The 14,572-nt window shown below is 32.7% G+C and overlaps 2 protein-coding genes, 1 long non-coding RNA gene and 1 pseudogene across 3 annotated transcripts; all 4 read right to left on the bottom strand.

The window, feature by feature from the left end:
- Positions 1-1,231: 1,231 nt before the first annotated feature.
- LOC120146548 lies at positions 1,232-1,605 on the bottom strand. The gene is made up of 2 exons (XR_005518234.1): positions 1,504-1,605; positions 1,232-1,396 (listed from the first exon to the last, which is right to left on the bottom strand). It is a non-coding gene; the product is annotated as an uncharacterized LOC120146548 (long non-coding RNA).
- Positions 1,606-8,758: 7,153 nt separating this feature from the next.
- Positions 8,759-9,276, bottom strand: LOC120146650 (ubiquitin). Its single transcript, XM_039160160.1, has 3 exons — positions 9,117-9,276; positions 8,954-9,040; positions 8,759-8,859 (listed from the first exon to the last, which is right to left on the bottom strand). The coding sequence occupies exons 1-3, from the start codon at positions 9,217-9,219 to the stop codon at positions 8,759-8,761; spliced, it is 291 nt and encodes a 96-aa protein (XP_039016091.1). The 5' UTR covers positions 9,220-9,276.
- A 531-nt stretch (positions 9,277-9,807) lies between these two features.
- On the bottom strand, positions 9,808-10,562 carry LOC120146651 (annotated as a pseudogene).
- Positions 10,563-11,582: 1,020 nt separating this feature from the next.
- LOC120146576 (40S ribosomal protein S14-like) lies at positions 11,583-13,153 on the bottom strand. The gene is made up of 6 exons (XM_039160101.1): positions 13,062-13,153; positions 12,609-12,728; positions 12,482-12,527; positions 12,153-12,238; positions 11,939-12,068; positions 11,583-11,837 (listed from the first exon to the last, which is right to left on the bottom strand). The coding sequence occupies exons 1-6, from the start codon at positions 13,062-13,064 to the stop codon at positions 11,770-11,772; spliced, it is 453 nt and encodes a 150-aa protein (XP_039016032.1). The 5' UTR covers positions 13,065-13,153; the 3' UTR covers positions 11,583-11,769.
- Between the last annotated feature and the right edge of the window lie 1,419 nt (positions 13,154-14,572).

The following is a 14,572-nucleotide window of genomic DNA, read 5'->3' on the forward strand; positions in this document are numbered from 1 at the left end:
TGAAATTGGTGTAATTTTAGATATTTTTCGTTGCATATATCACTAAAAGGTGGTTGTTGACCAGTGATTAGGTCCTCGCTTACACTAGAATTTCAAGAAATTATATTTTAGAAGCTTAGATAACAAAAAATGTAAGCAGACGCTTTAGTAATTATTTTATATTTACATATACTCTGCAGGTATTTCCACTCCAGTCTAGGCCATCCCCACTCTTCCGTATTTCAATCAATATAAATTGAGGTTATAGGTTAAAGATTAATCGATGGATTGGTCATTCACCTGAGCTTCCACACATGTATATCTTTTTCATAATCAATGGCGGATTCAAAAATATTTTTGAGGGTGAATTCATATATATTAATGACATAAATTTTTTATATGAAACGATCACAAATAATATTTCAGAATAGACAACATTAATAAAATAGATAACTAATAAAAAAATTCCTCATGCCCCCAGACTATAAATCCATCCGTCATTGTTCATAATGCCCGTAGTTTTAATTATGAAGGAATGTATGTTTTGAAGTATAATAAGTAATTTGATTGGTATGGTTTTTATTATAATATTTAAACGGATGTGAGTTTGAACATGTAATCGTATTAAACCATAACTTATACACCTGGATAGATCCCAATGACAAGTCCAAAAATATGCTGTCCCAGAAAATTATCTGACGCTTATCTACGAAAATTGATCAAGCCAGCTCATCTCAACCCGGTGGATCCGATGAAGGTGTTAACGCCAGTGCCTTCCTGGTGGTCAAACAGCCGTTGGAGAATGATATTTGGCTGAAAAATGAACCACAGAGGGATAGGCTATCTGCAAAGAAGCAGAGATTTCTTTCATTGAGTTAAAACCAAAGACCCTTTATATTCAGCACCCCATACAGGCACGTGGAAATGGCCTGGTTTTTACCCAGTTTTGTTTATCAGATAAAAAGGGTATGAACACATCTGAGGTAGATGAAAGTAAGCTTGGTACATGCGTAACTGATATAGATCCATATGTGAACGATAATACATCTGTTGATGGCTGGAGTGGCCGTAGATACGACTATGGGAGTCTTTATGCGTCAAAGATTTTCCTTGATCCTGCTAAAAGAGGATTTTATGCATTCACCTAGGGCTTATCCTACATTAGCAGTACTTCAGAATGCTCATTTGCATACACATTCAACAATGGGAGTCTGACAATTTACGAGGAAGTTACTATAACATACATTTGAACATCAATTTAACTCAAATTCTTTATCAGTTGTCAAATCCAGAATCCACACAAATAGAATAATAGCAAAGAAGTAAATGGAAAATTTTCCAAGTCTGGCATTCAAATTGCTTTAAAGCAGACAGGATAACCCTACTCAGTCTACTTGATCTTCTTCTTGGGACTCAACTGCAACAAGTGAAAGGAATATTTAGTTTCATTTCACATTTGCAACAAAAAAGGAAATGAAAGATAATAAAACCTACAAGAACCCAAAAACATAGGGATATGCAAACCTGATTGCTGTGACCACACTTCTTCTTGCGGCAGTTCACGGCTCTTGGATGCAGACGAGCATAACACCTAGCAACCACACATCATCAAGTAATAATTAATTCCAACAATACACAATATTAGAGCAAAGCAGTAACCGAGAGCATGCTACTAACTAGTTCTTGTCACTAGGCTCTTCAGATTAATCATTTACTTGATCTTACCGTATATAAAACATCAATCTCAATAACAATTGAAATAAATAATGACCACATGATTAAAATATTTAGCGATTATGCCACTAAATTGGCTTGATCATTAATTATTAGCTAAAATGTTAACGTGACAATTAAATAAATTCGTATAATTACATATTGGATCTTCATAACTTACATCCTATCAAATTGATCCTAATTTAATTTATTTTTAATAAATTTATTCATCTTAGATGATAACATGTGTTATTATTCATTTAATTTTTGTATTTTTTATGTTGAACTATGTTTCGATATAACAATTTAAGGCAAAATGGTTTTTGGACTTGAATTGAATTTACAAAATGTTTTTGGACTTAATTGAATTTATTCAAAGTTTTTAAAAGGTTTAAAAAATAATTCAAAATCAATTAAAATTCGGATTTGAGCCAAAAATATTTTAAGGGGTTTCAAGATTGCCCAGGGGGTATAGATTCCCTATGAAGGGGTACCGATTCCCTCTATTCTGGGCAACCTTTTTGAGTATAAAAATCATCCCCAAACGGCTCCAAAACATCCCCAACGGCTATATACAACTTCAAACTCATTCCAAGCTATAAATACAAGCTGAGGACACTTGAAGAAGAAAGAGAACAACTATCCAAGCAATCAAACACAAGAGAAGAGTTTTTCATTCTTATTTCATCTTTCTCTTGTAAATATTTTGTTCTTGTGAGCTCAATCTTGTAAACACCTACCTTAGAGAGGTTTTCTTGTTTACATCTTTTATCCTATTGTAAAGGGGAAAGGTTCTAGCTAATCCCGTGTAAAAGCTAGGGAAAGGTTCTAGTTTAGCCCGGAAAACTAGGGAGTTTGTAAGGTTACTCTTTATCCTCAAAAGAAAGAACAAATTAGTGAATTTGTTGGAAAATCCTTGGTGAGGAGCTAAGGTAGTGGACGTAGACTTTGATTGAGAAAGTCGAACCACTATAAATCGCTGTGCAATTCTCTATCTTTCAATCTCCTTACTCCCTAAACACAAAAACCGTTCCGACCCCTCTTTGCAAATCATTCCAGTTGTCGTTTCGAGCTTCCGAAAATCCCAACAATTGGCATCAGAGCCTAACTCGTTAAGAAGGTTTAACCACCTTGAGACGATCCTAGAAGAAGCTCTATCAATTCCCGACGCAACCGAGAAAGAAATGACTTTTTCCTCCGGTGCTTATTATCTTGAAGAATATCCTATTATGGATTCACAACCGGTCAACAAGCCACCCTTCTTCAATGGAGCAAATTATGCACATTGGAAGAATAAGATGATGTACTTCATTCAATCATACAATCTAGGAGCTTGGTACTCAATCATGGACGGTTACTCCTTTCCACCCGGCAAGTACAACGATTGGAGTAGAGAAGAGCAGAAAAATTTTCAGCTTAATTCTAAGGCTATACATATTCTATTTTGTGCTTTAGGCCCAAATGAATATGGAAGAGTCTCATCTTGTTCCAGTGCCAAAGAGATTTGGGATAAGCTCCAAGTCACTCATGAAGGAACCGACGAAGTGAGGGAATCAAAGAAAAGTCTTCTCAACCATAGCTATGAGAACTTCAAGATGAAACCCGATGAAGACATCAAAGCTATGACGGATAGATTCTCTATGATTGTCAACGGTCTCAATGGATATGGAGAAGTAATCCCAAATGAGAAGCTTGTGAGGAAGATGATTTACTCTCTTCCAAAGGAGTGGCAATCAAAGAAGACGGCCATTATCGAAGCAAGAAACCTAAAGTCTCTCACTCTCGACGAGCTAATTGGTTCCCTTCTCACTCATGAGATGATGGTGAAGGAAGATGAAGAAAGGGAAGAGAAGAAAAACAAGCAGAAGAAGAATGAGGACGTAGGCATCAATGAAAGCTATCAAGATTCAAGTGATGAGGTTGATGAAGACGATGATAAACAAAAAGAAGAAATGGTCAAGCTCTTGAAGGAACTCAAGAGATTCATGATTTCCAAGGAAGTGAAACATGAATCAACCAAGAAGAAGAGTCCCCCGGTATGTTTCGATTGTCAAAGAAAGGGGCATGTCATGTATGAATGTCCTCTTCTAAAGAAAAAGGGGAAGAAGACATTTGTTGCATTTTTGGAGTGATGAAGATGATTCCAATGATGAAGATGAAGTAGTCAACCTATGCCTCATAGCCACTCATGAAGAAGTTGAAGTATCTTCTAACTCAAATGAATTTAATTCATTTACTTTTGATGAGTTACAAGATGCTTATAATAGGTTGTATTTGGGATTTGAGACCATGAATTCCAAATATACGAAATTAATTTCAAAACTCAAAATTAAAGATAATTTGATTTTGAAAGCAAAAGTTGATTTTGAAAATCAAAATCAAATTTTGAAAAATGATTTAGAGCTTTCAAAAATCAAAATAAAAGATTTAGAAAAGAAAAATTTTGAGTTAGAAGTTAAGCTTGAAGGCTTAACAAAAGAAAAAGAATTAATTTCTAAAAATAACCTATTATGTGTAAAAATGGCAAAATGCTCACATTGCCATTTTCATGGTCATTTGGAACATACTTGTCCTTTGAAGAAAGGAAAACATTTTAAAATTAGACAAGTATGGGTTCCGAAAGGAACAAGGGGCATTGAAACTAACGTCCAAGGATCCAAAGCAATTTGGATACCAAAATCGAAATGAATGTCTCTTGTAGGTGTGTGTGAGCAATGGTGATGAAGATGATGATATTCAAGATGCTCTAGCCACACATGAAAAAGGAATGGGTAACCTCTAAGCTTAATGCTTTTAATTTTGGTTATTTGGTTGCTCATTTAATTTTAAGCATGCATGAGTTTTGATTTTAAGTAATTATGTATTATTTTTAATCTCATGTATGTTAAAAAGAAATTATGATGAACATTTTAATGTCTTAATAATTTTTCAAAATTTTTAGTTCATCATATTTAAAATTTTGGTCAAAATTGGTTGTAATGCAATTGATATCTCTCTAACAATTGATATCAATTTTTCAAATACTTTGATTTTACAAATTTTAAAAATTTATGACCTAAATTTGAATGTTTATGCATGAGGTTTAAATGAAAATGATATCTCTCTAACAATTAATATCAAAATTTTCAAATGCATAACATTTTTTGGAAAACTTTATGCATATGCACTTAATTTTAACAATTGGTATTAATATCAAATTTCAACAATTGGTATTGCATAAAGTATTTTAGACTTCGATATATTGAATTTCATGTGCCTCTAACATGCTTGTTATTATTTGTAGAAATTCAATATTTTGTTTAAGTGTCATGAACTTAAAAGCTTAATTTTATTTGGAATGCATTTATTCAGGGGGGTTTTGATTTTTCAAATGATTTTTAAAATGTCAAATTTACTACTTACTCTCCAAAGTTATTTTGAACTTCAAAGATTGAATTATTTTTGATATAACAAAAAGGGGGAGAGGTTATGGTTTGAAAAATTCAATTTCTTAATGAAAAAGGAGAAAATGGGGAGCTTAACATTTTCATATGTTTTCCAACAACTAGTATCTTTTTCATTAAACATTTTACTAAAGGGGAGTTTTGTCAAAAACAATTTTTCAAATGTTTTGTTATATCAAAAAGGGGGAGATTGTTGAACTATGTTTCGATATAACAATTTAAGGCAAAATGGTTTTTGGACTTGAATTGAATTTACAAAATGTTTTTGGACTTAATTGAATTTATTCAAAGTTTTTAAAAGGTTTCAAAAATAATTCAAAATCAATTAAAATTCGGATTTGAGCCAAAAATATTTTAAGGGGTTTCAAGATTGCCCAGTGGGTATAGATTCCCCCCCAGGGGGTACAGATACCCCGGGTACAGATACCCCCCAGGGGGTACAGATACCCCCTGCAGGTTTTTGCCTCTGAGAAAAACAAAATGTCCAGGGGGTACCGATTCCCATCTTGTTCAACAGCCCAACGGTCATAATATTTGAATATTATGAAGGGGTACCGATTCCCTCTATTCTGGGCAGCCTTTTTGAGTATAAAAATCATCCCCAAACGGCTCCAAAACATCCCCAACGGCTATATACGACTTCAAACTCATTCCAAGCTATAAATACAAGCTGAGGACACTTGAAGAAGAAAGAGAACAACTATCCAAGCAATCAAACACAAGAGAAGAGTTTTTCATTCTTATTTCATCTTTCTCTTGTAAATATTTTGTTCTTGTGAGCTCAATCTTGTAAACACCTACCTTAGAGAGGTTTTCTTGTTTACATCTTTTATCCTATTGTAAAGGGGAAAGGTTCTAGCTAATCCCGTGTAAAAGCTAGGGAAAGGTTCTAGTTTAGCCCGGAAAAACTAGGGAGTTTGTAAGGTTACTCTTTATCCTCAAAAGAAAGAACAAATTAGTGAATTTGTTGGAAAATCCTTGGCGAGGAGCTAAGGTAGTGGACGTAGACTTTGATTGAGAAAGTCGAACCACTATAAATCGCTGTGCAATTCTCTATCTTTCAATCTCCTTACTCCCTAAACACAAAAATCGTTCCGACCCCTCTTTGCAAATCATTCCAGTTGTCGTTTCGAGCTTCCGAAAATCCCAACATTTTATTTAAATTTTCTTCTTCAAATCAAATAATGACGTGCATCACAATTTAACTAGTGAAAAATAAATGAAACAAGAAAGGAGAAAGGAGAAAAACCAGCAACATATTTGATAACATTACCTTACCTTATTAATAGAAATTAAAGAAAACAAAAATATGATGCAAGGATTTGAACTTGGATCTAATAGGGCATGAGGAGTTGCTTAACAATTGAGTTAAACATAATACTTGATTAAAAATAATATATATAAATATATATATTTCAAATTATAATTAATAACTATTAATATCATAATATATTAATAATAAATTTTTAGTTTAAATAATATAAAATAAACTATTAATATAATTAATAATATTTATAAATAACAAATATTACTAATTACATTAATAATTCATTATATATTATTAATATATTATAATTTTAATAATTAATAATTATATTCAAAAAAATAATTAATAATCATAACTTATACAATATTTAAAAAAAAACATTAGATTCAATTCAATGATTATTTCTCCTGCATGTCTTTATTTTTCTTTCTTTAATTTTCACTAATTAATAAAACATGTCAAGATTTAGAACCTTCTGACTCACATACACCCAATTAAATAATAATTTCTCATTTGACACCCAAATCGAATTAATCTTCAAATTAGCACCCTTTTATGTCACATAAGGCATTTAACTTTATAAATTTAAAAGACTATAGGTGTTAATTTATATAAACATAATTAGATTGTTAACCTTTGTTTATTATTAATGTGAAATTCAAAGGTAAATATAAAAAAATAGAATACTTTTTATCTTTTGAATCTTACATTGATAACAACAAAAATCAATACTCCAATAATACTTATATAAACCAACACCAACAGACTTTCTAATATATAGAGTCAAGTTATACCTTTGCTCTATAACTCTTAATTTTTTGAACTTTTTGAAAGATGCATTTTATTAGATGCACTTTTCTGTCACGTGAGTAGAAAGCACATTTTAAGGAAAACATTTTTCGAAGGCGTTTAAAAACAGAGCAAACGCCTAACCATTTAACTAGAGATATTTTATATAATATATTATATTACCATCACAAAATAAATGATTTCCATTTAATTTGAGATTTTAACCTAAAATCAAAAGCAAAAATAATCAACCATTTAGAATATATAACTCTTAAATTAAAGACTACTATAATTTCAACTGATATGAGAATAAAAAAATTATTTATAAATTTATTATTCAATTATTTTAAAAATTAAATCTATAATAAAATATAAAATATTTAAAATTTAAAAATATTATAAAAATTATATGTTCTTTTATTTAACTAATCTAAATAGAACTTAACCCATACTTTAGTAACAATACACATAATCTACCTCGTAATTTAGACCGACTGACAACGACAAATTGAATTTTGGAAACTAAAATGCCCTCCTTTTCATTCTTTGGTTCAAGAGGGGTTTCAACTTGCAGTATCAATTATTTGCTATACTACTACAACATACTAAAATTGAGACAAAATTCTTGCATTTTTAATTGTGCAATTCATGAAATCAGCTGTCAGAAAGAGTAGATCAGCTAACAAAGCAGAAAAATGGTTACAATCATTATTGGGACCTTTTTTTTATAGGAATCATTATTGGGACCTCGTATGACCTCTATCTCATTTCAAATTAACAGAGATTAAGGTGATTTATTTTTGCAGAGGTAAAAGTATACAATTGCGGACCACATCTGCAGGCAACTACAGCAAAAGAGGTGGACCAAAAGTCTGCAGCCTGCAAGAAGAAGACTGTTTGTTTTTTAACATCTGCAGACTGCTAAAATGAACTGAAATATAAATAAACTGATTTTTAAACTTAAAAGAGTTTTGCAATACTGATTTAAATAATTTTAGTTTTACAATACTGAAATTTAAATAATCCATACAACTACAATAATAAATTATTTAAAATAAATCAATACATACTAATAAATTATTTAAAATAAATCAATTCATACAACTACAATAATAAATCAATCCATATTTTAAAATAAATCAATACATACAAATAAATTATTTAAAATAAATCAATCCATACAACTACAATAATAAATCAATCCATATTTTAAAATAAATCAATCCATACAAATAAATTATTTAAAATAAATCAATTCATACTAATAAATTATTTAAAATAAATCAATCTATATTTTAAAATAAATCAATCCATACTAATAAATTATTTAAAATAAATCAATTCATATTTTAAAGTAAATCAATTCATACTAATAAATTATTTAAATAAATCAATCCATACAACTACAATAATAAATTAAAATAAATCAATCATACTAATAAATTATTTAAAATAAATCAATCTATATTTTAAAATAAATAAATCAATACTAATAAATTATTTAAAATAAATTATGTTAAAATAAATCAATCCATATTTTATTTAAAATAAATTATTTTATAATAAATTATTTTATCATCTTGTCTTGGTTGTATTTGCGAGCCAAAGCCATCAAAGAAGGCTCAATAATCCCACCTCTCAACCTCAGAACAAGATGAAGCGTTGATTCTGCATCCAAAAAAATAAGATTCGAAGTATGTTGATGAACCGAAATGTAGAAAATATCGCTGAAAACGAAAGATGAAAAATTCAATAGATTAACCTTTCTGGATATTGTAGTCAGCTAAGGTACGGCCATCTTCGAGCTGTTTTCCGGCGAAGATGAGACGTTGTTGGTCCGGGGGGATTCCTGTGTTAGTTCGTAAAAAAAATCGATCTAAGATGTTAAGGTGAAAAGAATGGAAATTGGAATGAGGAGCAATTACCTTCTTTGTCTTGGATCTTAGCTTTGACATTGTCAATGGTGTCGCTGCTCTCGACCTCGAGAGTTATGGTCTTGCCGGTTAGGGTTTTCACGAATATCTGCATCTTCTCTGGCCTGTCTCTCCGCAAAAACAATGAGCGGCTCTAACTGTTGATTCTTTGGTTTTTGTAGTCATATTCTAGGGTTTCCTCTTTGAAGCCGAAATAGTATTAGTCCTTTTTCTTTGGGCCTAAAACATTTAGGCTTAATAAATTACACAAACGAATTTGTGAATTACGACTGGGTTTATTCCTTAAAAATTTTAGACAAAAACGTTGAGACAATATATACTATAATACATTAATGATAAAACTCTTTTTTTAAAAGAAAACATTATCATGATTCTTATATTATTTTTAACTTTAAATAGTCACAAACAATTTTATTTAGAAAACCATACCATCAAATGAAGTGTTTGAATATTAAGTAAACTTATAATCTTTTTAATTTAGTATCTCATGTATGCATATATATATATATATATATATATACAAAAAAATTAAAGATAAATTATATAGATGATCCTTTCATTGATTTTGGTCACCGATTTTTAAAAAAAAAATGATTTTGATCCCTACAAAAATCTTTTTCTTCTTCCATAAGGCTAGCACTTTCAAAGAATCCCGATAACATAACGATCAACATCTCTCCTTTTACACTCCAACACATCGAAAAAGATAGGCAACAGTCTGGGATATTCGCTGCATGTTAGTTGCCACTATGTTTCCAGCTTTGCTAAGGAAGTACATGGCATCATCGTCGTTGTCATTCGAATCAGTTCTTTACAATCATCGATTTTTCTCCTCAACATAATCTCATCTTCCCAGCAGTCAGCACTAGAGTTGCAAACTTCGAACGAAAGCTTCGAAAGATCACGAGAGACTAAGACTAGCTTGTAGGAGTAATTGGAATATGCATTCACTGTTGTAGCATGAAGTGGCCGATCGAGAGAGCCCAGATTCACCGAAGGTAGTTCACGACATGATCCTGTCACCGGATTGCATACAAAGTAATCACCGGACATATTGCGGAAACACACAAGCCCATCAGCCGCTACAACCGGGATGGAGACACATTTAGGAGAGACGGATAATCGAGTTTTTTTCCAACTTCTTTCAGCAGAGTCGAAAAATACTGATTGATTAAGATCGGGATCCACCATGAAAAACCAAGGTTCCCTTGAAGGAATCCTAGAGGAAGCCAGCTTAAAACCTTCAGAACCAGAAACCATTTCATCTCTTGCACACTGAACGGAGGCGAAAGAACGTCGAGGTAGGTTACCATGAAAGGCCCTTTCAAAGAGGTCGTCAGTGAGCTCATCCAAGGAGAAATTCAACATATCATTGTCTTCTTGAGGCAACTTTCTCTTCTTAGAAGACCTCAAAATGCAGCCATTAGCCTTCTCCATTGGAAGATTATTTAAGAAAATAACTTGCAATGATAAAGAGAGGACAACAACACTATTAATGAGAGATCACTATCACATATAGCATCATACAGATGAATCAAAACCCAAATTCCTTTTCAAATTTATCCACATCGTAGAGAATATATGAAACGATACAAATAAGGCTTGAATATCACATCAATTAAAAATTAGGAAAAATTTGACAGCCTAAGCATTAAAGGTCCACACATGACTAGAAAGCACTAAGAGGCTCTTTCCCCCCCCCCCCCCCCCCCAAAAAAAAGGTGTCCAACAATAACACGAATCAGTTCTACCCAATTTATCTTCAATGAAGAGAGTAAATTCTTCAAGAAAGTTACAAATTTACCCCTCTTATAGATTTAATTCACCTAGTAGTAGTAGAAGTAGTAATAATTTATCACTTAATTTTTGAATCAGTGACCAAATTGATTAGACCAAAAACATAAGAGACTATCTATATAGTTTACCCTAAAATCTAATATACTTAACATTTTAATTTTAGAATTCAATTTAGATAATAATAAGAGATTTTTATTTTCTATCTTCTTAAGTTTTTATTTTTTTAGGGTGCCTACTAAGCTTTCATCTTTTGTATTGTTTCTAAATGTCCTTTAGGTTTTTTAATTTAGTTAACAAAATATTCACAATAATAATTTATCATTTTCAATAAAAAGAGAAAAATATAATACAGGATAACCTAAAAAAATACTGGTGCACATTATATAAAATTCTTTTAATATCATGCTCACAGTCATACATTCACAATATTGATTGCGAAGGAGAAGAATAATTAGAATGGTGAAATAATTAATTTCTTTCAGCACAATAAAAAATAATCATTTAAATATTGTGTTAATTACCCTGGCGGGGAAGATCAAGGAGACAACAATTCATTGGGGCAAGAATTCTATCTAGATATCGAAAACATTACCGCCATTAAACAAGTTGGAAGTTCTCATTGGTGAAAAGGCCAAAAGACCCATAACCGCATCCTCCACATTCGAAAACCAAGGATATTAAATGGTAGTTCCAAAGATTGTCTTTCCAGATAAAAGATTAAAATCCATTCAAGAAACTAAATGAGCAGCAAGAGAAATGGACAAAACAAGCTTGACTGTAAAAAAATTTGTTCATTAAAGAAAGATAACTCCGAGCATCACTGCAGTAGTAGATATGAAGCAGAGAATCACAGCCTTCTTCCACGTCTGCCACCCTTTCTGCGGGTGCTGTCCGTGGGAATGGGGGTAACATCCTCTGAGGAGAACAAATGGATACATGTCAGTGTACGTACAGGAGTTAAAGGTGACTGAACTCAATAGAACAATTTGCGAAATGAAAGGATGATGGGAATGCACCTATTCGGCCAATTTTCATGCCTGAACGAGCAAGGGCTCTAAGTGCTGACTGGGCACCAGGACCTGGGGTCTTGGTCTTGTTCCCTCCGGTAGCACGTAGCTTTATATGAAGGGCAGTAATACCCAACTCCTGCAAATAACAAACACGAATTGGCATTAGCTCACTACATATTAACTATATACTGAACCATAATTCATAGGGTAGGCTATAAACCTTGCAGCGTTGAGAAACATCTTGGGCGGCAAGCATAGCTGCATAAGGGGAAGACTCATCCCTGTCGGCTTTCACCTTCATACCCCCTATTGTTTGGAAAATGCAAGGGATAAGTTGGGAGAATATTCTTCATATGAGTAAACTCCATACCAGAACATTAATATTACCACATATTGCAATGTGTAATTAACATCCTTTTTAAAATTTGGCCTTTGAATAACCAGTCAGTTTCCTCTGAAAAACCGACAATTTCAAAGGCCAGCAATGGTAATAACACAAAATCCAAGATAGACGAATCACTCATTTTCTAACAGAACCATAAACCATACCAGTGATGCGAACCATTGTTTCCCTTCCAGACAAATCAGTCACATGCTGCGAAATTTCAATCAGAGAATATCAGGCAGAATTTGCAGAAAAACAAAATCAACGTGAACAGAGGGTGTTATAACTTACAATAAATGTATCATTAAATGAAGCAAAAATGTGAGCCACCCCAAAAACATACTCGCCCTCTCTAACAGCAGGTCCAAGGGTAGTATTCTCCTCCTTGGGCTCCCTAACTTTTCTTCTTGACTACAAAATAACCCGAATCAAAGAATACGTCAGCAATATTGATATGCACCCAGGTCTTAATCTAGCAGTCCTATATTAACCAGAAAACCCCAAAAACCTCATTCTCATAGACTCCATTCAATTCTGAAACAAAAATCGTTCATAGAGAGTGCCAATTGAATAACACCAACCCGGGAGCTCATAAAATTAAGTAGTTATGGCAAAACTACATCACTAATTTAATCCGTAAAATTCAAATATTTTCTATGCCCAAATCCTAACCTTTTTTCCCAGCAGCCAAACAATATTTAACTTGTAACCGAGAACTGAAAATAGGTGTGAAGAGGAAATTACCATGGCTTCTTGCAAAATGATAGAGAACTCGAAAACTAGGGTTTAAAGAGAGCACGTTTGCTGAGCTTCAGCCTCCAACGACTCTAGCTTTCGAAGAGATATAAAAAAACCGGTTACTATCATTTTTATAGTTAGGGTTTTGTTAATCCCAACCGTAAATGACGAAAATGGCCTGACTAGAATACGAGTTGCGTAGTGGTAGATGCGTCATTTTGATATTCTTCTTTTGATATGTAATTTGTAAATACTAGATAAGTAGAAATAGTAAAACTAAACTAATTTTAAAAATAAAATGAAATCATGACATTTAATAAAAATATTTTCTTTAGTAAGTAATATTTAAAAAAATAATAATTATAATACTATTAGCAGGAAATAATTTTGGATACAATAATATAAAAAAAAGTATAATAGTCGTAATTAAAAGATATCGTCATAGTATTTGAGGAGACAAACTGGGCCAAAGTATGAGCGGTTTCATTAGCCGACCGACGAATTGAAAAATACTAAAACATGGATGTAAATCTAATATATGACGTGCTTCAGATATAGCGAACCGAATAGTGACAAACCTATATCACAATGAAGTAGTTGATCGACCATATTGGAAGCATCACTTTCGAGAATTATGTGTGAATCCCAACTCAACATCCAGCCGCAAACCTAAACATATTGCATGTGCTTCAATTAAACTAGGATTGTATGAGCCTAAAATACAGGTGGCGCAGTTGGAAAGTACAAAACCAGCAGAATCTCGTGCAATAACCCCAACGGTCAATGGTCTAGATTGAAGTGAACAAGGCCAGTCAACATTAACTTTAACCATACCCTGCAGAGGTTTGCACCAATGAATCTGATGGGAGCAGTTGAAGTTAGGGATAGTGATGTCTCATCATAGGCCACCTGCAACGCTTTACTGAAAGCTACAAGGTTCCATGCAGGTAATGTACGCGCCTCATGCAGATAAATATTGCGTCGATATCACATTTGCGAGAGAAGACTCTAAAAGAACTGTAAAGGTACTAATGTCGACGGTAAAAGAGAGTACAACCAAGTGCCACAAGAAGGAAAATTACCTAAAACCAAGGTGAACACATGAAGAACCTCTGAGCAATCCCTTAATGCATGAATCATTGTTTCTCCAGTCAATCCGCACATTGGAACACAACTATCTAAGGCCATCGACAATAAATAAATGATGTTTCACTGGCAATGCCTCATGAATAGCCCTCTATCCGAATAATTGCACCTGAGGTAAAGTGTGAAGGCGAGAAAGAGATAGCCACAAGTGAGAGATGATCGAGATAGCCAGACATATCCCGAGCGAATGGAGTATGGGCCTAAAGAGTATACACTCCAAACCATCTCCTCAAAAGGAAAATTGGAATATAATACCGACGTCCGAGGAGAGAGAACACCAAAAAGATTGGAGTGGAGTTCGAGGATGGTTCATTATCTCACCTATTACTTTTACCCATTAAAACTTTCTCATTTCATTTCCCCCGAAACCT

This window comes from Hibiscus syriacus, unplaced genomic scaffold (assembly GCF_006381635.1).
Source record: "Hibiscus syriacus cultivar Baekdansim isolate YM2019G1 unplaced genomic scaffold, ASM638163v2 tig00110930_pilon, whole genome shotgun sequence".
Taxonomy (NCBI): domain Eukaryota; kingdom Viridiplantae; phylum Streptophyta; class Magnoliopsida; order Malvales; family Malvaceae; genus Hibiscus; species Hibiscus syriacus.